Source organism: Eucyclogobius newberryi, unplaced genomic scaffold (assembly GCF_026437365.1).
Source record: "Eucyclogobius newberryi isolate DKJ021-1_F unplaced genomic scaffold, fEucNew1.0.hap1 SCAF_18, whole genome shotgun sequence".
NCBI classification, from domain to species: Eukaryota; Metazoa; Chordata; class Actinopteri; order Gobiiformes; family Gobiidae; genus Eucyclogobius; species Eucyclogobius newberryi.
This window is the reverse complement of record NW_027315812.1, coordinates 24,160,912-24,188,570: the sequence shown is the minus strand read 5'-3', so window position 1 is coordinate 24,188,570 and position 27,659 is coordinate 24,160,912. Positions and strand designations below refer to the sequence as shown.

Genomic DNA, 27,659 nt, shown 5'->3' with positions numbered 1-27,659 from the left:
GGGAAGAATGTCTCAGACACTCGGACAATCTCTGCTGAGAAGATGATCAGCTGCAGACTTCCATCTGCAGGACCTGTACGTGTCCAGGACTCTGGGACGAGCAGGTCGGATCACAGCCCCTCTCACCTTGGACACGGACTATTTGAGCCACTCCCCTCAGGCAGGAGGCCACGCCCCTCAGGCAGGAGGCCACGCCCCTCAGGCAGGAGGCCACTCCCCTCAGGCAGGAGGCCACGCCCCTCAGGCAGGAGGCTAAAGCCATAATTTAATCACTCACTTTTCACTTTCTGCACTACAAATGTAAATTCATTCTTATTTTTTATCTTATAGCAGACTTGAATTGTTTTTCTTTTCATTGTTTTATGTTGCACCGAATCACCTAAGCAAGTTCCTATGTTTCTGAATCCTGTTCATTGACAAAGGCAATAAACATTTTTCTGATTCTGGTTTTAGTTCCATCCCTCAAAATAGTAAAAGACATAACCGTTTTTCAAAACGGTTTAAAAATATAATATTAATAACTTTTCTAACAGGTATACTTTTTCTACTTGTTTTATGATAAAAATAAAATCTTTAAATATTAATTAGCAAATTGGGGGAAAAAAGAAAAGAAGACGTGTGAATTGGTAAATACCACACTACAATTATGTCATTTAATCAACATAAAAGAGAGTCAGTTGATAATAACATCACATAAAAATGACATGGTTGAAGTATAATGTTTGCATGATGTTTGCATCATCCAGGCGCTTCAATAGCAAAAGAAAATGCTCAAGTCTGAAGAGAAAAGAGCTTTGGCCACTCATCCAAGACGCTTCTTCATTTCCTCTGACCTGCAGCTTTTGTCTTTGTGGGAAACGTAAGTGTCCGAGAACAATGCAGAAGAAGGTCCTAAATGTGTGTTTTTAGAGGATAATCTTAGCAAAAAGAGCATTTCAAAGTGTTTATCATCACTGCAAAAAGAAGTGTGTGGATGCAATAGTGTTAAAGGTTTGTAAGAGCGAGGAACAAGGTTTCTGTCTTTTCATGTTGGTTTCTCCTCATTTTAATGTTGAACTTCTTCCAAAACCTTGAATACGTTCTCATGGAAAAATGAAATAACACAAACATGAAAACTTAATTGAAGCGCACAAATCTGATGCAATCCTTGCTGCCAAATTTGAATATGTAGGATTAATTCATTTGGACTCTCATTTGTAATTATATTCATCGCTTAAGTGGTAAATAAAAAGTTTGTTCGACAACTTTCGAGTGGAACCATTTCAACCATCATCATCCAGTATTGATGTTTCTGATTCAGAATGTACAATGGCAGTTATTCAAAGAGACATAAAGAACAAGAGAACTGATTAAAGACTAAATTCTGCCTTCTGTAATTTTACAAAGGAAATGACCAAAAACCATCTAATCTTTGAACAGACTAAGGCAAAACATGTAAAGTACGAGTGTTAAAACGTTCTTAGCACTGAAAACATCTGATTCTTTTAATTATTAAGGACACTATGAATGAATGAATGAATGTGAATATTTATGTAATATTTTGCTTTGCTGCTCAAAGATAGAGGAAATTCTAGCAGTAAAAGTACTTTATTCGCATGAACACGCCTCTTTCTTCTCTCTGTCTCTTTATAAATGTATATTTTGACCAGAGAATGAATGAATCTGTGTGAATATGTGTGTCATTAGTCACTTGGATTCTGTCACTTTGCCTATGATCGTATGTTTCGCTGTTGTGATATTTTCTTTCTCTTTTGTGCTGTCAATCAAGAGGGAATGTATGAAAACTATATTGGCTACTCATTCAAATAAAGACTAAACATGAGGTAGAATAATAAGATCACATTATTTCTCTTGGCTTTTACTCTACAATAACTACACTTTGCCTATTTAGTCTATATGTTCCAATATAGTCTGTGTTTCTGTGACGGGCACAAATTTATGTTTTAGTTTTATAGTTTCAGCTTCCTGTTATAGGGGACATTTAGGACTTACATTCTCCAGTTTTTGTAAAATCACTTGGATTGAACTTGTTTAAAAAGCTTGCGTTTCCTCTGTGAACGTGCGTGAATCCGACCAATCAGTGTGAGAGGCGGGGTTTGGTGCAGCACTATTGGCCGTCCTGCTCCAGAGAAGAGCTGCTGAAAGTGCTGCAGTGAAAACAAAACATGGGACGTCTCAAAACATGGCCCGCTGAATGAAAAATGAATAAAATAGAGCTCTTACTTTGACGGGGGCTGAAGCAGCTCTTCGGCACCGGCCGAAAAGTCTGGTAAGTACTGGGGCCAAAATAATCATGCACTTTTGGGGTCTTGGTTTTAAATATCTGTGGCAATACACTGTGTAAAAAGGAGCATGAAGTGTGCCATAATCCTCCTCCGCCCAGGTAAAAGCATAACGCTGTCATAAGAGCTGCCTCTGATAGAAAGTGCTGGACAAGGGGGAAACTCAAGTGGAACTTAATCCACTTCAATCCGCTGCAGCGTTTGTTTGAAGTTAGAACTGAACAAACTTCAGACAAGTATCTTATGGTAAAATGTTACTAAATGCATTTCATAAAAGCATATTTACCGTGTGTTTAAAACTGCTATTGATTTTTTTTGTTACCCAGCCCCAGACACTGGGCTTCACTTCCACCAGATTACGCACATGGACGTATTAAAAAGAATATAATACTCTGACTTTGAGCCAAAGAGATTGTAGTTCATCTCATTTAAATCTTATGTCTAAAACTAAATATTATGTTCAGCTATTGTAAAATATGATAATTACCAATGTTACTGTGATAACTCTCAACATTTCAACAAAAGTAATGAAATATGCCGTCCGAATTTCAGAATGGGATTTTATAATGACAAGAGAATACATGAAGGTAATATGTGCATTTAAGACACTTAAGAGAGAGAGAGATCTGTGTTTTTCTCCCGCACTGATTCATTAGATTAAGTGGTTGCTTTTATATTGATGTGAAACAGAAAACACATAATAAAAACACAATATTCTTTCATAGTTTTGGGAGCGTTATGCTCTTATTTTATGAAACACTTGAGTATTCATGAATCAAAGCGTGCACATGTTTTCTTCTGCTGTCGGAGGCACTGTTTTCAAAACATCTGACTAGCACTGCACAGTGCATTATGGGATATATAAGACCACGGAGTGTGCTGAGACGTGGCCTTTGTTCATGGCCGATCTCCATGGAAACGCGAGCCACATTAGTCGGCCACATTCTCGGGCTGTGAAGGAAGTGACACAACCGGCTCTCAAATGTGGCCCTCGGAGCATGCGGCCCCTGAAATGTGACACAGCCACAAGGAGCAAATAGAGTCAAAAGGAACCAACTAACACATTATTTATCCTGAGTCTGAAACTCACTGTCAGGATGTGCAAACTCCATGCTTCAAGTTGTGTCCTGGGCCTGTCAGGTCAGAGACTTAGAGCCTTAGAGCCTTAGAGCCTTAGAGCCTTAGAGTCTTAGAGCCTTAGAGCCTTAGAGTCTTAGAGCCTTAGAGTCTTAGAGCCTTAGAGCCTTAGAGTCTTAGAGCCTTAGAGCCTTAGAGTCTTAGAGCCTTAGAGCCTTAGAGTCTTAGAGCCTTAGAGTCTTAGAGTCTTAGAGCCTTAGAGTCTTAGAGCCTTAGAGTCTTAGAGCCTTAGAGCCTTAGAGTCTTAGAGCCTTAGAGCCTTAGAGTCTTAGAGCCTTAGAGCCTTAGAGTCTTAGAGCCTTAGAGTCTTAGAGTCTTAGAGCCTTAGAGTCTTAGAGCCTTAGAGTCTTAGAGCCTTAGAGTCTTAGAGTCTTAGAGCCTTAGAGTCTTAGAGCCTTAGAGCCTTAGAGTCTTAGAGCCTTAGAGTCTTAGAGCCTTAGTCTTAGAGCCTTAGAGCCTTAGAGTCTCAGAGCCTTAGAGTCTTAGAGCCTTAGAGTCTTAGAGCCTTAGAGCCTTAGAGCCTTAGAGCCTTAGAGTCTTAGAGCCTTAGAGCCTTAGAGTCTTAGAGCCTTAGAGTCTTAGAGCCTTAGAGCCTTAGAGTCTCAGAGCCTTAGAGTCTCAGAGCCTTAGAGTCTCAGAGCCTTAGAGTCTCAGAGCCTTAGAGCCTTAGAGCCTTAGAGTCTTAGAGCCTTAGAGCCTTAGAGCCTTAGAGTCTTAGAGCCTTAGAGTCTTAGAGACTTAGAGCCTTAGAGTCTTAGAGTCTTAGAGTCTCAGAGCCTTAGAGCCTTAGAGTCTTAGAGCCTTAGAGTCTTAGAGCCTTAGAGCTTTAGAGTCTTAGAGCCTTAGAGCCTTAGAGTCTCAGAGCCTTAGAGCCTTAGAGCCTTAGAGTCTTAGAGCCTTAGAGTCTTAGAGCCTTAGAGCTTTAGAGTCTTAGAGTCTTAGAGCCTTAGAGCCTTAGAGCCTTAGAGTCTTAGAGCCTTAGAGTCTTAGAGCTTTAGAGTCTTAGAGTCTTAGAGCCTTAGAGTCTTAGAGCCTTAGAGCCTTAGAGTCTTAGAGCCTTAGAGTCTTAGAGCCTTAGAGCCTTAGAGACTTAGAGTCTTAGAGACTTAGAGTCTTAGAGACTTAGAGCCTTAGAGTCTTAGAGTCTTAGAGCCTTAGAGCCTTAGAGTCTTAGAGCCTTAGAGCCTTAGAGTCTTAGAGCCTTAGCGTCTTGGAGTCTCAGAGCCTTAGAGTCTCAGAGCCTTAGAGTCTCAGAGCCTTAGAGTCTCAGAGCCTTAGAGCCTTAGAGCCTTAGAGTCTTAGAGCCTTAGAGCCTTAGAGCCTTAGAGTCTTAGAGCCTTAGAGTCTTAGAGACTTAGAGCCTTAGAGTCTTAGAGTCTTAGAGTCTTAGAGTCTCAGAGCCTTAGAGTCTCAGAGCCTTAGAGTCTTAGAGTCTTAGAGCCTTTAGAGTCTCAGAGCCTTAGAGTCTCAGAGCCTTAGAGTCTTAGAGTCTTAGAGCCTTAGAGCCTTAGAGTCTCAGAGCCTTAGAGTCTCAGAGCCTTAGAGCCTTAGAGTCTTAGAGTCTCAGAGCCTTAGAGTCTTAGAGCCTTAGAGTCTCAGAGCCTTAGAGTCTCAGAGCCTTAGAGTCTTAGAGCCTTAGAGTCTCAGAGCCTTAGAGCCTTAGAGCCTTAGAGTCTCAGAGCCTTAGAGTCTCAGAGCCTTAGAGCCTTAGAGTCTTAGAGTCTCAGAGCCTTAGAGTCTTAGAGCCTTTAGAGATGAGCACAGGGCACTTCCTGAGAACACTGAGTGCTTTACTGAGCGTTTGGGACTAAAGCTGGAGATGAGTGCTCTGAAGGACACGTCCAGCCCTGCAGATGTTCTATTGTGAGCCCATGTCTTGTAAAGCACTTAGTCAGTCGTCTTAGGGTCTGTTGTATGTCATGCCAGGCCCAGGATGGTTTCCATCATATGTATGTGACAAATGTCATGTGTATTTTGAATGAACAATAAATAAACCAAAAATAGATTCCTCCTCATAATAATAGCGTGGCCCCAGGGCTGATAGCTTAAGGCCGCCCTGCCCAGGCAACACAGTCACACAACTCAGACATAATAAGGCACTTTCAAACAACAAAGTGAAGCAGTTAGAAGTGTGTAGGAGGGTGAGTCTGGGCTCTGAGGGGCCTTTCTCAGCAGGCAGATCAGGCAGAGGGGTTTGAACTGTCATTTTGCCCCAAATGTCACTTAATTATGATCCAGTTTCTCCCCAAAACTCCCCCAAAAAAGGGAAAATAAAAGAGAAATAGAATGATTTGTGAGTTTGTGAATTTATTGTTGTTCTTAAAATTCTCATGGATCTTGTTTTAGTTCTTTCTTTTCTGTGTTTTTAGTTTTGACCCTGTCCACGTCCTCCGTGTTTCATATTGACATGTCTGTTGCGTCTCCTCATGTATTCAAGCCCCACGTTTCACCTTGTCCTTTGATGGTCCATTGTCTTTGTCTTGTCCACATCTGTCATGTTCTATTACCTGTAACCGCCTTTGTTATTTCATCTTTTCCCTGGATTATTTCACATTTTGCTTCATTAAATATTTCTTTGAGCCGTTTTGCATTTTGGATCGTTCTTTTGATTTCTCCCACATGACAAAAATGGCCAAGAGCCTAAGACAAAAGGACACGTCAATACAAAGTTTGGCAGATCAATTCCAACCGCTTCAAGTGCCAGTTACTTTCTTGTCTTTGAGCACGACAAAGAGCAACAGAGAGTAAAACGTGTCGTAACACATTTAGATTTCTCACTTCAAGCTGATGACAATTATTGCCCGATGTCTGTTTGCTCTGCCCCATTGATCGGTCAAAGACTTCATGTCGCTGCATCATAAACTCACGCGCCGACCTGACTTTCTACCTCCTTTTTCTATGATTCAGAGCTTTGCAAAGTCGATACCTGTGAGAAGACGGCCTATTTACCGAGCCAGGAAAGCACAACCAACTCCACAAACAAATTGCGATCGCTTGCATCAGTGTTAAATTATACCGTCAATTGTATTCATGGGACCGCGAGGGGGGCTGGGGCGGCGGCGGCGAGGGGGGCTGGGGCGGCGAGGGGTGCAGCGATGGCGGCGGCAGAATCGAGTCAGAGCTTGTAGCGCTAATCAAAAAAGTGTGGATCAGCGAGTAGCGTGCACAGTCAACAGAAACGATCCAGGATTTGGCTGAATGTACCGAGTCGTTTCTTTTTTCCTCCCAAAATATATCAATTCTGGAGAAAATACCATTAATTAGTCATGTAACCTCACGTGCTGAAGGTCAACAACGTAATAACTGCGTTGTTGTTGTTGTTGTGATCCTTTTAATGGCGGTTAGAAGCAACTGAAAAGGTGCATTTCCCGCCACCTACTGTAGTTGTACGTCTGCAAAGTGTGTTTTACGCTGTACTGTAAAGAGAAGAAAGAGCTGTGTTTTGTTCTTTTGAGGGACAAGTGTTTCTTTATCATCTTTTCCCAGAAGCTCCATCTTTCTTGGTGCTTTTCTTGGGTTCCATTGATTGATAATAATTCCATAGAAATGAATTACAGCATGTTCACGTTGGTTTGTTGTGATCTCCAACAGAGAAAAGTCGTGCACTGCTCAGAACGCAAAACTCGCAACAACATGTCGTTTAGAAAAGATACAAAAGGCAAGAAATTGTATGTCAAGTGTGTCTGTAAAAGGCTACAGTATTTACAGGGGTATTTATTTATTTACTTTATCTTACAAGGCAAAACCCATTTTCTTTTTTTTTCTTGTCAAAAGAACACATTTCAAATTGGTAGGCGTGGCTTCGTACAAAACAAGTCCCAAAACAGGCAGTCTTGTCCATATAACTGCACTTTTGAGTGTTACTTTTGTTACTATTATGTTTTTTTTTTACTTTTTATTAAGTGCTTTTCTATTAAGAGTGTTTTTTTTAAGCTTTTTATAAGTTATCTGTTCTTTTACTTCTGTATCTACTTGTGTTGCAACACTGAAATGTCCCCATTGTGTGGACAAATAAAGGCTTATCTTATCTTAAGTACAAAAATGTTCAATACTTATTTCAGTAAACGAGCGGTTCTAGTTCCACCGAAAGGTCATGGATGCAAATGGGAATTCATGTCTCTTTGTTTAAGACTAGTGAATTTTTGGTCCGTTTGAAAAAATAAATTAAAATGTACGGGCAAAGATAAAATGTCTAGTGATTTTCTGCAAATTTAGTTTCAACTGGACAAATCTTTAAGTATATTGAACAAGATAATTCACTTATATTTTTTTTTCCTTTTTTGTTTTATATTTAACAAAAAATATTCCCATCTGAAAATGACTTTGCCACAATAAATAAAGTCAATAATCCAGTACAAAATAGAGTCAGAAATGTGAAACCATACATCAAATCTATAACATTTAATCCATAAGCTATAAAACGTTGCTTACAGTCTTTCCCCCCTGCTGCGCTGCACATAAGATAACGACATTCCCTCTGCTCGTACGCGCCTCTTTGAACCTCGCCGTAGGTATCCCTCGACATCGGGTCACGTTATTTACATACGCGTCTTGCTTTGCTACATGTGTCGTCCTTTGAACCCTCTCGTTACGCCTTTCCTTTGACCGCGGCGACTGTAGAAAACAGACATTGTTGGCCGTCTCTCGTGGTCCGTGGTGCGGCGCTCGTCATCAAAAACAGCCCTGCGCAGCTTTGTCTCGATAAGGTCTTTCAACTACAAAGGCCCCATCAAAAGAACACGGGGAAAAAAGAATGTTGTCTCATACGTCCATGTGTTTTTATTTTTTCCCCGTCATCTTAGAATCGCTAGTCTCTTCGTTTCTCGGTGTAAAGTTGGAGCGTTTCTTCGGCGTTGGTAAAAAAGTTGGTATTTAGGAGGTTTTACAAAGTGTTTTATTCGATCGAACATCTAAAAACGACCGTTCGTGTCAAAATAACGGTTGTTTTTTGCTGTTTTTTGTAGCAACGGTGCAAAATGTGACGAGTTGGTGTGAGCTCGTGTTTGTTTCCGGAATGATCCATCGTAGACAATGTTTTAAAATCAACACGTTTCAATCTGGAAGGGGTTGACCACGTCCTGCAGGGTAGTTTCAGTGTAAAAGTCCTTTCTTTAGAACATCTAAAGTCTAGCTTCTCTGACCAGCTCCTCCAGATTGAAAATGACATTCGGATGGAAGCTGAAACGTCTCGATTTTTAAACATTGTCCAGTTGACTTACCTTTTTAAGCTTTTTCTTTAGTCAACAGAGATATATTAGCCCAAAGAACATTAAAAGGTCGTGAAACAAAGCTGCTGGTCACGACGTCACATTCACCTCCTGTTTTCTTTTGTTGTTTTTAGTTCTGTAGCTGTTGATTTGTAATATTGATTTTACTTTCATACATAGGATAACCAGATGAATTTCTGAATTAAAAACTGGGACGTTGGCAGTAATAAAAGTTGAAAAAAGTGGGGGTAAAAAGGTATTCACACCTTTAAGAATGTAATCTGAGGCTTCTTTAACAGAACTGAGTGTATTTTTTGTGCTCTGGTTATTCTTAAGCCAAAGAAACAACTATATATTCTCTTCTTTACAGTTAGCGGGGATCAAAGTTGTCAGAAACAGGGACAACCGGGACGTGTCTTGAATCCAAAACAATTGATTTGTCCTATTTCTGCTTTATCTGCTGGGACACGAGACACAGGGCCAAAAACTGGGACCAGATGTCCCCGTTTCCCCGGGACATCTGGTCACACTATTCATACAGCACTTTAGACGGTTTATTTTAAATATGCTTCATAGATAAACATTTAATTAACACCAAGTTTAATATTTAACCAATGGAGATTTTAAAATGCTAAACACTAGAGTTATGATGACACAATCCTGAGCTCTGTGGATTTAGCTCCTCTTTATATAACTTTATATAATACTTTTAAACAACAGAATATTGCAGTTTATTTAATGCTACCATGTGGTCATAAACGATTTGTTAAAGATCATTCTAAAACTGTGGGCGGTCCAGTCATATTGAGCTTCATTAGCTTAAAGGAAATATATAAATTATTGTAACGACTATCAAATTATGGACTCAGTTTCCGATCTTACCTTGTTCAACCTTAGATTTAGGCTTAAACTTTCATTATTCCCATTGATTCCATAATATTTCCGTACATAAAAGAGAAAATATTTAGATATTTCATGGTTAATTCTTCTTTTCTTCCCATAAAAAAGTCAAAAATCGCACACAAAACACTCTCGACTAAACAGAATGTCAATTTATTTACTGTCAGCAAAAGGATAAAAACATTTGCACACTTCTGCCCTTTCAAAATAAATAATAAACTATTGGCTGCACATGTCGACACCCAATCGTAACAGAACGTCTGAAGCTGTGAACTTAAAGTATTGGCACAATATCATACAAGAGCGTCCGTCACCATCGATAGAGACAAACCAAAACGTTACGAGATCGTTCCTGAAGGACACTATATTCTGCTCTCTGCCGACTACAAAAGCAAAAAAGTCATTTACTTACAAACTGCCACTTCACCCGGTTAAGCACTGTCACTTCAGAAACAAATGATTATATTTTTCTACAGTCTATTCGCCATTAATCTGGCAATCGCGCTGTCCTGACCTTCAGCCGAGCGCACTTTGACCCCGTCTCGTACAAAGCGAGTCCTGGCATTTCGCAGCTCTGCAAATCGCACATCTGACTTGGCATTGGAAAGTAAAAAAGAAAAAGAAAAAAGGAACCAAACACTCCACATCGAGAGATTTTGAACAATGTTTCGTTAGGAAAGAAGTGATCGCTCTGTTGATGCGTCTGGCGTTGGCATTGTCTCGCGTTCCGTCCTTAAACGCCACGAAAATGAATGTTTAGTCGCACTTTTCAAACATGGTCCTTGAGTAATGAGGCTCCGTGTTATGAAATGTTTATGGCAAAAAGGCGCCGAGCTCAGAGGAAATCATTAACATATAAACTGTTGCAAAGTACGAACAATGATTAGCTGCAGGAGACACAGCACTTCATGACAAACTTTAGTTCTTTCTTTTTTGTTTTGTTTTTTGGAGCACAAAGATAGCAAACGAAGGCATCAGAAGCGAGATGCAAGGACAGGTGCCTCCTCTCCCCGTCCTCCCAAAAAAACAGCTCTGACACAAATTTATTCAACAGTCAATGGTTGGCCCGGCGCCCAATTCTGGAACCTTTTTAATGTCTTTTGCGCACAAGGTTTCCTCCCCAGTCGAGCCACTTTTTGAAGTCTGTGTCAAACTGGCCGCGGCTTTGGAAAAATCCATACGGGGAGGTAAACAAACCACGAGCTTTGAAGTCCAGAGTCCTTTTCCTTTCAATATCTCGTGTGTTGTCTTTGAATCTTCCCCTCCGAACGCTCCGAGGCCGACGCCGCGTTCTCCGTCCGCCAATAAATAGGTTTCTTTTCTTTTCGGGAGGAGTCCGAGGAGTCGCGGCATTCGACAGTCACGAGTGCGCTATGAGAAAATGCTGGCTCCCTCGCTGTTGCCGTAAAGATCGGCGAGCTTTTTGAAGCGGGGCCCCCAGTTGCTGAGATAGTCATAGTTCTGGTCCGAGTCCGTGCTCAGCGACTCCAGCGAGCTTAGCGACTCCGCCACCGAGCCGCTGCCCTCGAAGGCGTACGTCTGCAGGGAGTCGTACGGCGGGGCAGACGGGTCCACGTCGGCGTCCTTTAGGCGGTCCCAGATGAACTCTCGGAAAACCACGTTGTCCGGGAGGTTTTTGTAGGCGGGGCGGGCGGCGTTGGCGGCGGCGGCGGCGGGGCGGGCGGCGGGAGGGTAGTGGAAGAACGTGGGCGTGTCCGGGGTGACGTCGCGCCGCACGCTGGGGTCCCGCATGGCGTTTAGGTTGCGTAGGGTGACCATGTCGAAGGCCTCGGTGTCCTCCTCGCCGCCGCCCTCATCGTCGTAGCGCACGATGTTCTCCCGGATGTCGCGCTCCTCATCCAGGATGAGCGGCTCCTTCCGGCGGCGGCGCATCGTCACGATCAGAAGAACCATGACTGGAGGAAGAAAGAAGGAGATGAACGTTAGGACAGGAAGTGCTAGATACGTACAGGAAGTGCTAAGAGACATACAGGAAGTGCTAGATACGTACAGGAAGTGCTAAGAGACATACAGGAAGTGCTAGATACGTACAGGAAGTGCTAAGAGACGTACAGGAAGTGTTAGATACGTACAGGAAGTGCTAAGAGACGTACAGGAAGTGCTAAGAGACGTACAGGAAGTGCTAAGAGACATACAGGAAGTGCTAAGAGACATACAGGAAGTGCTAAGAGACGTACAGGAAGTGCTAAGAGACGTACAGGAAGTGCTAGATACGTACAGGAAGTGCTAAGAGACATACAGGAAGTGCTAAGAGACATACAGGAAGTGCTAAGAGACGTACAGGAAGTGCTAAGAGACGTACAGTAAGTGCTAAGAGACGTACAGGAAGTGCTAGATACGTACAGGAAGTGCTAAGAGACGTACAGGAAGTGCTAGATACGTACAGGAAGTGCTAAGAGACATACAGGAAGTGCTAGATACGTACAGGAAGTGCTAAGAGACGTACAGGAAGTGCTAGATACGTACAGGAAGTGCTAAGAGACGTACAGGAAGTGCTAGATACGTACAGGAAGTGCTAAGAGACGTACAGGAAGTGCTAGATACGTACAGGAAGTGCTAAGAGACGTACAGGAAGTGCTAGATACGTACAGGAAGTGCTAAGAGACGTACAGGAAGTGCTAGATACGTACAGGAAGTGCTAAGAGACGTACAGGAAGTGCTAGATACGTACAGGAAGTGCTAAGAGACATACAGGAAGTGCTAGATACGTACAGGAAGTGCTAAGAGACATACAGCAAGTGCTAGATATGTACAGGAAGTGCTAAGAGATGTACAGGAAGTGCTAGATATGTACAGGAAGTGCTAAGAGACGTACAGGAAGTGCTAGATACGTACAGGAAGTGCTAAGAGATGTACAGGAAGTGCTAGATATGTACAGGAAGTGCTAAGAGACATACAGGAAGTGCTAGATACGTACAGGAAGTGCTAAGAGACGTACAGGAAGTGTTAGATACGTACAGGAAGTGCTAAGAGACGTACAGGAAGTGCTAGATACGTACAGGAAGTGCTAAGAGACGTACAGGAAGTGTTAGATACGTACAGGAAGTGCTAAGAGACGTACAGGAAGTGCTAAGAGACGTACAGGAAGTGCTGGTGACAAAAAGCTTTGGTTTCTCTATATCTGGTTTTAAATTATGAATGACATGAGCCTCGCTTGTTCAAGAATGATACGATTTAAGAAGAAATAAAGAAAGGACATTACTGGCCGAGGAACATAATGAAAAGTGGATGGTTTTTCTGTTCTGAAATGAATAAGTCATAATTAGGAAAGGGAAGTTAGGAAAGTTACAATTTTGAACCGTTCTGAAGAACTTGTAGCTCTGTATCCAGCATCTTTCATTTTGACTCGTGGCTGCGGTTGTCATGTTGTTTCTTGTATTAACAAATCACAATCTAATTCTTACAATCTTTGGTCAGCTCAGGTTAATTTACCTCCTCCACAACACGCACACTCAACACTGAAAAGGTGTTGTAAGTGAAATAAACCCCAATAAATCCTCTTGCTGTGTGAAGCGCTAACTGCTGTGATTAGAATTAGCACATTATTAGTTTACAACAGCAAAAGAAAGAAGGAAAAATAAGCTTTAAAATAATTGGTGTCATGAAATTATTAAAAGACCTGTTTTTTTTTTTCAGAATTACTTTTATTCATCGAGGGGAAATTCTTAGATATCACACATAAAGAAACTAAGATGAAATAATTAAGAATAAAATCTGTGGCTAAACCTCTGAGCAAATATAACTAACATTCTCTTTTAAACATTTTTGGACTATTTTATTTTTCATCAGAACCTATAACACCAAAACATAACAGTAGCGGGAATCAAATGAAAGCAGAAGCAAAACAAACAAAACAGAAATAAATAAATGAATGAATAAATAGACTTACAGAGCGAGCCGGACATTATAATTCTCTCACAACATATTTACATGTTCATTTGTCATTTTCAAAGTGAACTGACTGTTGCACAATGACTGTCCAAAGAGGATGTGCAGCAGCAGCAGGAACGATCCCCTGTGTCTGGGCGGAGCAGCGTGCCATTGACCGTCATTGACCAGTGGACGACGCCCTCTTCTGCTACACGCCGGTCAGAGAGTCCAGCTCCGCCCACACAGCACGTCCAGCCTTCACCATCCTATTGAGTCTATTAGTCTCCCTTTTTGTTTTTTTCTGGCCTTATAATTCTTCGCTACATGTACTTTATTTACAATTTGAAGTGAATTCAGAATCCCATGAACTTGAACTGCCGCTTTCATATTTTTACATTTCAGTATTAAAGCGAATAAAGACGACGAGGGAATGAATGCAGTCAGTTTTAGCACGAGGCTCTGGGTTTAAAGAAAGAAAAGCGTGTTTAGTCTCAGATAAGGGAAATGCCACTTGTAATTAATTCTCTGTAACACTGTTGTCCTTAGTTAATGCGTTAATCATCCAGCCAATAAAGCAGCTCGTTCTCTCATTGTAATTAGCCCTTTTTAAACTATTTCAAACCAGTAACTTCTTCACCTATTGATCTCAACTTGAATTATGGATCAGAGGTTTTGACTTTTAATTATTAAGGTGTCCAAATAAATGTATAATGCCAGACTAGTTATTTAAAAGTCATTTGCTAGCATTGTTAATCCCTGATGTAGTCGTTTTGTTGAAGGATTACCTGACATATTTTGTATTTTCATTGAGTTTTTATATTGAATCCCAGTTTAGTCATTGACTTTTTTGCTTTTACCTCTTTTTTTGTTGTTAATAAGAACCAAAAACACAAATCAGTTGCTGGTTCTTAACAGTCAAACGCACCTATGCTACTTACGCTAATTCTCACTTCTGCTAATTCTACATAAAGCATCAAGACGACCCGCACAAACTTGCATCCGAGCAAAGTTTTCCTCCTTTGAAATCTTTCTTAACCCCTGACCGGCTCCCTTTCCCTCCTCCATACATTATATCTGAAAATAACTCCACGGCCAAGCAAACTGGCAAATGTCTAATGATCCTCTATCCATCAATGTCAAGCCGCTGCCAGTGAAATATCGCGCCGTGGACCCATATATTTCCCCGGCTTCGCGGCGCTTGGACGGGCTGCCGTGGAGAGAGAGAGGAGACCGTGGGACCGGGCGCACGACTCAAACACTGCGCGGCGTCTAATAAGAGAGCAAATGGTACACAGGCAAGTGTCAGGTGGGAAAAGGTTGGAGGAGATGAATGGGGAGCGCGCTGTTTGCTATAGTCCTCACAACGGCAATGGGTTTGTTGTGTCTTTGTCAAACAGTAGAAAACGTTACTTCAGAACTACTCAACTCAAAACTCCTGCCATGGATGCAAGAGATGGATACTTTAGGCAGTGGGAAAGAACTCAGAAACATCAAACAATCAAGGACTAGAACAAAATGATGAAAAAACAAAACAAAAAACATTGACTTAATTCAAAAATTGACTTTTTTGACAGACGTTGGACTAAATGCGACTTATACGCTGGACAAGACGTGCCGGATGGTTTGGGTGCCTTTTTTTTAATTAAACATTTAAAAAACAAAACGAGAACCCTGGCAGTTATTTTATGAAGGGAAACCATGGTACACTCTATTTCGAGGAGAAGATGGAGTGAAAGTTTAATCAAAATCATTTCTAAAGGTGAATCAAATCTCAATAGGATGATTCCTGTTTGCCATTTTCACATTTCTTTTTACCAGTTTTGAAAAGTATAACACACAATAACAACCAGAACAAGACAAAGGGACAAAGTCAGTCTGTCGTACGGCATGTTCCCTTTAGTACTCGTCCCGTTTGTCCATTTTCAAGCTCGCTACAAAAATCTGTTGAGATATCTGGCCCAAAGGAATGTGTTTTCTGTAATAGTATTCTGACTCTATTTATGATAAACTTTGAAAAGGCGCTGCGGAGATGTCCATATAAGGGCATGACGGGGCCTCGCATAGGAACGTCTACGCACGGGCCCTTTCCAACATCTGGTAAAAACGTATAGAGGTCAAAGTTCAGTCTAAGGGGGGTTTCTGCCTTTGTGAAGGAGAAGTATAAAGTCGACTGTAACGCTAGAATCGAGGAGCACTCCTGATCCGACCACACTGGAGCTCCCAGGCACATGTCGACTTTTTTGTTGTATTGATGCTGTTTTCTGTGAATAAACATCATTTAAAATACAGAAGCAAGTGTCAAGAGAGTCCTTCCTCTTCTACACAACCACCTCGAACACCTTTAAGAAACGACACCGTCTTTCCATGTTGTAAATGTCCAAACTTACTTCAGTCCGGTCCTTGACTGTCATCCATCTCCTTGTTTTTGCTTGTTTCCCCCCAGTATCCATCCATCGTTTCCATCGCTGATGTTCCACAGCCCAGACACATCGATCCACTGCAGACGCTCTTCACATTCCATTTTAAAGCGCAGATCTCAGTCCTGTATTTGAGGTTTCTATCAACGTTTTCAGGTTGAGTATGCAGTATCTTTACTTGTCAGAGTCCTTTACGTCGAACAGTGATTGGAAGTGGCATGTACACATAATTTGTGCTTGTGGAACAGGATTGCCAAACGTTTTATGCATAAGGATGTTGCCTCTGGTTTTAGGAAGTTGGGTCATTTGAAATTCTATTCAACTCAATGGAACCAAAGTGAATTACAAAGTGGCACGTGGAGATGGAATTTTCTCAGTGCTTTCCAGAAGACCTCTTTGGGGGTTTTAATGTCTGGAAAGCCTGCCTGCCACGATGCGTCACCGCCATGGAAGCCCGCCAGCATTCGATGAGCGAGGCATACCAATGGGAACGAGCGTTTTCGCCGAGCAAGAGTTGCAAAACATGAATAAATAAATGAGTGGAATCGCTGGTTCAATGTTGAGTCGTGGTTTGTATCTGTCGTGTTCAACCGATGGGGAACAAGGCGTTTCAGCTGGCCCTGTTCTACCGCGGTGCATTGCTAGAAATAATAAAGTTTTTTTAATTACTGAATTAATTAAGTTATTCAAGGGCTGAGTGAGTGTGGTATATTCAAAACAGATTTTCAACCCACTCTTCTGCGCTATTTTTGCTTTTTAAATGGACTAAAAATGTAAAATAACATGAGAATATTAATAAGAAAGGTGTAGTGTTGCCAACTAAAGGGTGAATTGTAAAGTGTGTCGACAGAAAAAATATGTAATGTTGTGCAAGGGGGTTTGGTTGGAGTGATTCAAAAAACATGTTTGGTTCAAAACATTTTTTTAAAGGTTTACTTCAAACTTAAAACATTCATTAATTGGGTTGAATCTAATTAACCCTTTTGTGGCAAAACATGTGAACTTTGAGCCAGAATATTTCAATTTTGATGAAATATGTATTATTTTGACGACATGTTCAGGATGAGTCTGGCGACACATCATGGACTTATATCATACCAACTTGTCGATGCTCGATCTCATCAGGAAAGCTAAGCAGGCTTAGCTGGTTAGTACTTGGTTGTGAGACTGCTGTTGTGTCCTTGGACACTTCATTCACCTTTTCTACAGTGTTCCTGTATTCTGGTGTATGAAAGAGTGTTCTGTGAGTGAATGTGGGACAACGGAGGCAACGGCATGTTTACAGAACGTTTACGGCACGTTTACAGCACGTTTACAGCACGTTTACAGAACGTTTACGGCACGTTTACAGCACGTTTACAGCATGTTTTACAGAACGTTTACGGCACGTTTACAGCACGTTTACAGCATGTTTTACAGAACGTTTACGGCACGTTTACAGCACGTTTACAGAACGTTTACGGCACGTTTACAGCACGTTTACAGCACGTTTACAGCATGTTTTACAGCACGTTTTACAGCACGTTTACGGCACGTTTACAGCATCATGTATGTTCATTAACACACACAGTCCCATTCAAATAAACAAATAATACATAAACAGAAGATCTCGGAGCTCTTCCTTGATAGATCTTTATTTGATCCTCAAAGGGCAACGCTGTTTGGAAAATGTATCGTTTTTGGGAGGCGCTCAGAGGGATTAACATGAATGAAGCTAACCACAACCAGCACATGTGTGTGTTTTTGATGAGGGGACAATGATAGAACATGGCTAAAAGCTCAAAAGAGTAAGTTTTGCATAATGCATGTGTTTCTTGTTCATACAAATACAAAAGGTTAATTTGGGAATTAACCTTTTGTATTTGTATGAACAAGAAACACATTTATCTGGTATATACAATTATGTATTGCATAATTGTGAGTATATGGCAATATTTTTGTTGTTGGATACACGGAAGACACGTATCGAAATAACAGGTATCTGATGAAAAAAACAAACATACATTCATATTACTATCTTCAACAACTACTGTTTACACATTATAAAACAAAAGGGGGAAAAACATATATCCAGTCAAACTTCCAATCAAGGCTAGATGAATGAAAATTGTTTTTTTATATTTTTAAAACTGTAACGTTCACTTCACTGAAACACAAAGTAATTAATAGGATCATGACAGTTGTGATTCTTTTTTTACTTCCTGATTTGGTGACTTGTTGTTGCCTCAGGTCTTTGACATAACACAACACCAGAACCACAGACTCTGCCGTTAGCGTGCAAACATTTACCGTTCTCACATACATCTGCATCATTGAATGACTCAGTTTCAAGCGCAATTTGCGACAAAGTCTACCTTATTTCCTGTAACTGTCTCCACAATTAGCCATTAGCTTTGTGTGTTTCACCTGACCTGCTCTTTCATTGCGCTATTAGCATTTAGCATCTCTCTCCCTCCATCGCAGACTCATTATGCAAAACAAATGTGCGCTTAATTGACTCCCATGGCTTCTCCATCCCGTCTCCTTTTGTTCCTTATTTTTAGCCGCGTCGGACTAAACCACGCCGAATAATTACACAGTTAAGCGGACAAGCGCATTAGCCGCTTTCCAGTGGAGCCTAAAGATCAAAACTTATACCGAACCGATGCACGTGATAAGGGAAACAGACAGTCAAAATTAGCACCGCGTGGACGGAGGAGATGATTTATAGAACATGTTGGATAAGCAAAGCAATACAAAAGGTGCAGGGATTGCCAGTTAGAGGATGAGAGTAATGTTCTAATTGGGCCTCCGGAGAACAGCTCTGAATGCAGCGAAGAGGGAGTTTTCGGAACAAGACAAAGGTGACTATCAATAAATTGTGTTTTAATACAATATCGACGCAGGCGTTTCGAAGCATTTGTTCAGAAGGACGGCTGTAATTAAATCTAAAAATATCAAGAGGATGATTAATGGCCGCTCACGTGAGGACCAGAGAGAGTGTTGTGTGCAGAGACGGAGAAAGAAGAAGTAACAGGCTGTAATAGATCTGATTGTTTCAAGAAGAATCTGCATTTTAGAGCGACATTGCAAAGAAAGTATAGTTAAGACTTGAATTAAAAATACTCATGTCATAGGTTTTTCAGATTAAGCTTGTAAGGCAAGACACTACAGGCAAACATTTTTTTTGTTAGTTTGCACACTAAACGTCCAAGTTTTCACCTGGAAACAACACAATCCACACTTGATGAACTGAAATCATAAAACAGCTTCAACTTTCATTCAGATTTCAATGGAAAATGCTTTATTCTGCAAATTAAACATTTTGCTGCTATGTTCTGTAACTCAAATACTATATAAGATAATCAAAACCCTCAACCTGCCCCTATCGCGTTTTAGGATGTGTCTCAGACCACATGATGTCGTTTACATACATCATTATAAGGTTCTAAATGGTCAGGGGTTTGCAGTACATGTGCTGGGTTCTGTGGTTCCAGTCACTACAATGGTCCTGGTGGTCATTTCATCCACACTTTCATCTCTCTCTCTCTCTTTCCATGGAGTCTCTGTAAATCTGTAAATATGACGGATTATCACGTAATACCTTAAAACGTACAAACAAAACAATTCAGGTTGTCATAAAAAACTTGGAAGCCTGGCGAACGCTCGATTATTTTTAGTGTAGATTATTCCAGTTTGTGGAGTTATTTTAATATTTACCAGGCTCAAAATTTGCATTGGCATCAACGAGGGACTTCCTTTAAAACACTGTCTTCTGGTGAAGTATTCCTATGCTGGTGAAGTACTTCACCAGCATAGGAATACTTCACCTGCATAGGAATACTTCACCAGCACAGGAATACTTCACCTGCACAGGAATACTTCACCAGCATAGGAATACTTCACCTGCATAGGAATACTTCACCTGCACAGGAATACTTCACCAGCATAGGAATACTTCACCTGCATAGGAATACTTCACCAGCATAGGAATACTTCACCTGCATAGGAATACTTCACCTGCATAGGAATACTTCACCAGCATAGGAATACTTCACCAGCATAGGAATACTTCACCAGCATAGGAATACTTCACCAGCATAGGAATACTTCACCAGCATAGGAATACTTCACCTGCAGGTGAAGTATTCCTATGCTGGTGAATGGGTTTGTGTGAGTGAATGTGGCACAGCGGATGGAAATGAGGCCATGGCTACACTTTATGGCACGTGTTTCATGTATGTAATTAAAACTATGTAATTTAATTTGTAAAGTCAGTGAAATCCTCCTGCAGCTCTGTCCACGGCCTGATCTGTCTCATACTTATCTAGTATTAACACATTAACATAACTTTGATAGTGGATGAGCCATTGAAAGTCCTGCACGAGAAAACACACGTACCACGAACTTTAGATTTACTCAGATGACAATTTTCACCCCTCAAGCAAAGCCCCTGCCTTCTTCATGCCAATCATTTCCAAATGACTACATTACAATTATTTCCCATCATGCCCTTCCAGACAAATGCAGATGAAGGACCATAGCTTCATTTTCCCCTCACTTCAAACTCGAGTGAACTTACAACCAGCTGGCGTTCTCTTCCCTTTTTACATCTCTGCACATTTTCCCCTCTCAGCCCATGATTACTATGATCACCAATGAAGGACCCTCCGCCGCCGTCTGCATTCTAGTCATTAGGCCCGTCCTCGCCCGCCGACGCCTGAAATCGCCCGCTCAGATTGACGGACGCGCCGAGAGACAAAAGGGGAAAGTTTCAAAGCGTCTGACAGGCGGAGGTCTCACTTCTTCATCCAAAACAATGCAATCACACACAATCACTGGGCCGAATTGCTACCTACGGATTGAAAAAGGCCCTGATGACGCGCCATTTGAGAAAAGACAGGAATAAAAGATTGAGTTTCTTAATACAAGGGAAAATGGGCCGGCTGAATATGCAGAAGTGCAGCGACCAGAGGGAATGATCCAATTCAAGGAAAGAAAAGACGAGTCGATATACAAAAGGAGGCAATGGCAGAGTTTGAAACAGTTGGATGGCTTCTAACTTTTCTGTCTTTATGCCAGCCGTTTACCGATGACAATGAACTGCAAAAGTCTCTTAGCTGATTTTTTTCCTGTCTGTCTTTTTATTTCCTGTCTGTCTTTTTATTACGCATTTGAACAACAAATTTTAACTTTATTTGGTGTGTACATATCAATGATAGTTTTACAATCGAGCAGGTATTTGTGGAGAAAATGTTGAAAAAAAAAATTGGTAGAAAATTACCCTCAATTACCCTAGGCTCAGTAAGTTTGTACATAATTTACACAAAGAAAACACTTTTTTGACCCTGTAAACATGAATTTAACAAAATAAAGTTGCCCTCATATATTTTCATTTTGCAAATAAAATAATTGTGACATTAGATGAGTTTTGGCTCAGTGTTTGATGACATCACACTAGGAAATTACCCAGCAATTACAAACAGGAAGTGAAATTATAAACCTAAACCTGTGAAACCTGTAACAACATTTTTATAATTTTTAGCTAAATTCTAAATACATTTATCTTGACTGCATTTTAATTCAATGAGTCTTTCAGGTCGAAAGTCAGAAGCACTTTAAGGCTGTGTATTTAGAACATTACAAACATGAAATGGCAATGCATTTAGTTATTCTACAAAAATTATACAAGGATATTCATGTATTGTATCAAATTCAGTGTCAAGAGTATCGGGATAAGTATCGTATCGTGGACCTCATCACTACAGAACACAAATCTAACACAAAGAATGAGCCAAACGTACATTCTTGTTAAGTAAAACAGAAAGTGTCCTTTAAATAGGAAAGCCTTAAACATGAGACGGAAGGCAGGTAAATAACTCGGGAGAACACTTCTTTATTGACAACTAAAATATCTTCCAAAACTGGGGAAAATCTCGAAACAGAAAATCAGAAAGGGAATAAACTCAGAAACAGGGAGTAATGCCGAATCAGATTTCAAACACAAAGGCAGAAGCTCAGACATAAAAGCAGAGTTTGAGTGTCTCTCTCTTGTCATCAATCCAGCTCAGACTGAATGAACAGAGGAGCATGTGTAGGTTTACCTGGGATGATCAGGGAATGCAAGGCAGCTGTGGAGAGCAGGGGAACAAGAGAGGAAGCAAAAGATGGACCGGATCGGGCTGAAAAATGGAACTGGACTGAGGATAAACCAAAGGGCAAAAGGCAGAACTGTGACAGACCTTGTATCAGGATAGATATAACACATGGATATCCTTTAAAACCAGTGTCAAGAGTATTGGGATTCTTCTCGTATCGTAAGGACCTTGTATCAGGATAAGTACTGCATCATGAGGTACTAGGCAATACCCAGTCCTTACTCGCCCGGTGGCTCAGTCGTAACCGTTATGGACCACATATGGCCACAGATCCTTTCAACGCCAGCGCACAAAGACGGATATACATTGTAAGCAACACCATTTCAGACAAAGTGCTAGTTATAAAATGCCCAGCTGCTTCTATAAAAGAGTTTCTGAGGCGTTCAGTGGATGGACACTCGCTGAAGGAGCTTTCAGGACCATTTCAAATGCTCTGGAAAGGATGGTCCATAAGAGAAAGACAGTTTGAAGTTTGGTTCTCATCCTTTTTTGTCCATAGCTACGTCCGGTAAGTCCAAACTTAAACAATTGCCCGGACGCCAACAAAAACGTCCTCCTCGTCAAGTCAATCGAGTGGTCACATGTGGCTTTGATGACATTTTTTGACGCCGTCACGCTCTCGGCTGCGATCGTGAAAGGAACGATTTATTTGCATGAATTCAGGTTGTCATGAATTCCTGATAATTCCCATGATCTGATTTGACAGGTCAGATCCATGGAGAAGCGACCCCCGTAGTAAGAAAGCGAGTTAAAGAAGCAGAAAATAGAGCAGACAATAAAATCAAAAGAAACGTGCGATGTAATCTTTCAAATAGTCGTCCCCAACCTTTTTTCCTCAGTGACTCTATTTAATTTGTGGTTACACTGACAAAACAATCCCTCCCTGAGCAGCTGGTTATTATGATTATAGAAGTTAGTAGAACAGTATTGATAGAAGCAACTACAATGTTTATAATTGTTTAAAAATTCACACAATCTAGTTTGGAGCTCTAATAAAAGAAAAGGAAAATATATATATTTTTAAAGAGAGCTTGACCCGAGCTTCACCTCTCCATTCTGATTGGTCCACTCCTCTATAGATTTTGTATCATTGTGAATGGATCCTGTTGAGTGGATAGGGTTGAACACCACTTCCTCTTCAGACGTGCTTTAGATGTACTGCCTGAGGATACAAACCGCCGTTCCCTCTGGCTTTACGTCACAAATCAATTAACCTGGCCAGTAAATGGACACTTCTCTTTCTGTATAATGGATATCGGACACATTGTAGCGCTTTTGAAGTTTTCTGAAGCACTCAATCCATATGTACTGTACGGCTTTATTTTTACCTCCTCCATAAAAGTGGGACGTTTATGTGGATACTGTGCACACAAACTTCATTGGATGTTTTTTGTTGCCTTTATTTTTTTAGTTCTCTCTCTGTGTCATTGTTCTGTGGTCTGTGTTTTTCTTTTCGGTTAGTACATTTAAAAACTGAATAAGTAAGAGAGTTCCCTTTTATAAGATGATAGACATATAAATAAAGCGTCCCATGCCTACCCCAGGTTTGGCGTAACTGAATTACGAAAAATGACAATAGTAATGACAATTCCTTACATTTAGTACTGTCCTTATCGCAAGAAAATTGTCCATCGGTGCCAGAAATCCATCTGGACTTAACTTGGAGTACTTCGTAAAACTTGAAAATGGAAGTCATCGTCAGTACTTTATAAAAACTTGGAGAGGACACGTCTGAATTTGACCCCATCGCCGCGGTTCTTGCTGCGAGCTGTTTGGATCAGACGGAGCTCAATGATGATCACTTGGGCGTAAAACGACGATGCGAGGGCTGTTTTATGAGCGTTTATGCAGCCTCCCGGTGACTGCCTCAGCCTTAAGAGAATGTTAATGAGGGCGCGTTCACGAGCGTCTCTGCTAACATCTAACATATGGCAGGACAAGATCAGCAGTGGGGGCGACCTTGGTTTTACAGCGTTCCATACAATGTACAATGACCTTAGTGGAAAATGGAAATGAGACAGTTGCTGGAGTTGTCATTGTGCATTTTTTTTATGTTTATTGATGTTTAAACAATTGGCTAATATTCCAGCTAGGAACCAAGATTCTAAATAAAAGTACATACATTGACTTAAAATCACGTATATGAATGTTTTTTTTTTTTTTAAATATAAATGAATAGTTCTTACGATTATTGTGACCTGAATAAAACAATCAATGATTCAGTTAATTGTGACATCTTTAATGTACATTGGAAATACCATGACTGGAAGTGGTAAAAGGAAAATACAATAATTGTTTTGTTTGTTTCCTCTGCCTCTATCTTACCCTGTGCTCCTCATCTTCCTTCACATCCACTAATTAGCTGCCTTCAGGGCAAACGGGATTCTAACAGCAATATGTTTTACAACAGTCGCTCTCAGGTGTGGTAAGAACTACTTTTCACATACACAGCATATTGTAACTAATGCTACACAAACAACAATAGTGTCAATTGTAACAAACCTGGCAAACTATTCATGTTTGTACTATATAAACAAACCATACATTGATATTATACTTTCAATGTTAAATAAATAAATATACATATGACTGACATCCTCTTTAGGCAGAAAATGAACGGAGCCAGAACTGATCCTTGAGGTACTTCTGAACTGCTTATGGTTCTTTCAAAACCAACTGCACAACAATACACAGAATAACCTTGGTACCAAATCTGAATACTAATTTCATATTATTTATATAAAAGATATCCGGTATACAATGACGTTGCATCACTGCTGCATCATTCAAAAAATATAAATGTATGACGTTTGATTCCTTTGTAAATGTAACTTTTAAGTGTCTTAGTGGTCTTGCTCCTGGTTTAAGTTCTCAGTGAAAGATTCACACTTGTGGAACTCTTTGCAGCTGGAGCTTAAGTCGCAGTCGGACATCAGAAATCTGAAATTCTGGCTTAAATAAAATGAATCATTAACATTAAACTTCCTTGGGATTTAGTGGACAGATATGCCTTGTTTCTTCTCTGTTTTTATAGTTACTTTGAAGTGCTTTATTTGACTAAGCTCCTTTAAAAGCCTAACCAGGGCTGGACAGTGGCTGGAAGCCTTATGTACATGACATTGGTTCCCTGTTTGGTGGCAATGTTTAATTGTACTTCCCCTGTTGAATAAACAAATTAAATAAATAAATCTGTAGAACAACCAGTAAAGTCAAAGTATATTTGTTTCAGCTCTGATGAAGCTAGATGTGGAATCCTCTTTTCGTCCTTCCAGGTGACTTAAACGAAGCCTGTCATCAGTTCACTTAAATACTGTGTGCTGCTTCACTTCAGTGAGGATATCGAGTACCGGATACTGACTCTAACACAAGTGACCACTTCTCCCGTAGTGTATTCACTATTAACTATGGCTTATTAATCAAGTGTTTTAGAAATGGAGTAGAACTAGTACATGTTATAGCAGGGGTAAATACTTGAGGACACATTTCAGGGACAAGGACTTCAACCAGAACAGCATGGAAATCCATTATAATAATGCAATAATTAACTGACAGTTTGATATTCATTCAGGGACTTGGGTTTGGGGATGGCTGGAGTGAAACCCGCTCACAACATAAGGCAAACTTGTGAAGGTAACACATTAAAAGCAATAAGTAAAACGCATGAACAATAACAATTCATAACGAATGAATAGTTTATTAAGAATGATTGAAGGCTTTGTGACTACTTAATTAATAACCTGACTAGATCGACCGACATGGGTGTTTTTAACTAGCACTTAACAATATTTCCCCCCAAATATCTGATTCAAAGTGACTACTAACTTCATTACTGTCTATATTTTTCACTGCACAGCATAAAAAATATAATAAGGACAAAAAGACACTCACAAGCCTGTTTGACTACTCACCCGTAATAGAGCAGTCTAACCCTAACACTTAACCCATTAATTCATTAGTTACAAAGCCATTTTTAATAAACCATTTCTTCATTGTCAATTACGTCTTGGTTTATGCTTTACTAAAGCTAATTAAATTAATCAAAGGTTTCATTTAAAAAAAATTAAGTTCATAAAGAAAACCTATTTTATAGACTACAGCAAAAAGTCATATAAATATTAAGTGGTATGAATGCGTTGAAACACTTCTCCAGGTAGGTGGATTCAACATATTACAAGCCCTTTAAGCTTCGCCAAATAACTGAAAAGTTGCTCTAAAAAGCATCTTTCCTGGACTAAAGCCGGTAATTGATCCCGTTAGTTGGATTTGACAATTTGACTCGTAAACATGCCGCGTGCTATTCAGCCTGCACTGGCCCAGGTCGTGTGTATTTACCAAAGGAGAAAAATATGGCCCCTGCCCTGACCTCCGCTGAACCTTTAGAACCAACTTTCCTCACAGCGCCGCAAGAATGGACAGTCTCTTCATCTTTGTAAACACTCAGGATTCAGGCTATTTTAGTGAGTCATCGTCCACATTAATTTCGCTACACCCTAACCCAGACCTGAGCGGCACAGCCAAAAACACATTTTCTGTAGCGGCTTTCACTTTGTCGGTAAATAGAGCTTTTGGGTAACAGCACGACACGAGCTGGAGGATTCTTGTAGTAAAAGGCAAGGCAGAAATTGAGTGTATTCTTATAGAGGAATCCAAGGTTTTTATCAGAAATAACAAGTTTCTCAAGACCTTTTAGGATGGAATTAATATTAAGTGTAGATTTGTAGACCAATTTGCGATGCTATTTGATGAATAGATATGGGTATTTAAAGGTGACCCGTGTAACTTTCCCCAACGTGAGTAAGACAGAGCCTTGTTAACATCATAGTGTGTATCACTGTTATACGTTGATTATTAATAGAAGTGATTGACATTATTATGAATGCTAATGGCCAAATAATAAACATGTCTTAAATCTAACGTTATGTATGGTAATAATGCACCAAAAACAGAGGCATTTGAGGGAACGTCCATGACCTCTATACACTAATAGACCTTTGTACAGTTATTCAAGAATGCTAACGTAGCTGAATGCTAAATGCTACCACGATGTTAGCGCCGCCTGCTGTATTTTTACATCTACAGAACAATCCGTTGACTTTTCTGCTGAATTTCCCTGTCAACAACATTGGTTAAAGGCGCAATGGACGATTTTTTGGTGATTTGAGAACGCAGGCGGAAGTGCGCATGCGCACTCCCCGTGCGGACTGATACAACACACACGTGCGTTTGTTTATTAGCGCGACAGATCGCATCGCATCTCTCGTCTCCCGTAGATTTCCGTCTTCTTCTGAGTCAGCTCAACTGTCTTTCTCCGTCTTCATTTTGTCCCGTACACTGAGGGAACTATATTATGATAGATCCATGCGCTTAGACACGCGGAAACGTGGGGACGATCCGCACGCGGCTGCAGGTGAGCGGTAGGTGCGTTTTATGATTGATACGTGGCAGGACTAATTGGCAGTCCACACCACGAGGAAATAAGACTTAGATTTGGGCCAAAAAAATTGTCCATTCAACCTTTAAGACTCAATTGCAACTCAACCTAAATTATTTTGTTTTTCAATTAAAAGATAAAACACAAAATGTCAATTTGAAAAAAAAAATCTATATATATATATATATATATATATATATATATATATATATATATATATATATATATATATGAGAGCAGTTTTATTTTGTTGAATT

General features: G+C 40.4%; 1 protein-coding gene across 1 annotated transcript in view; it reads right to left on the bottom strand.

Moving 5' to 3' along the window:
- Positions 1–10,853: 10,853 nt before the first annotated feature.
- Positions 10,854–27,659, bottom strand: part of cdh7a (cadherin 7a) — a 292,083-nt gene continuing 275,277 nt past the window's right edge. The window contains exon 12 of the mRNA XM_072451151.1: positions 10,854–11,442. Coding sequence (XP_072307252.1) covers positions 10,898–11,442 — 545 coding nt within the window. The 3' untranslated portion in view covers positions 10,854–10,897. The remainder of the gene's footprint in view (positions 11,443–27,659) is intronic.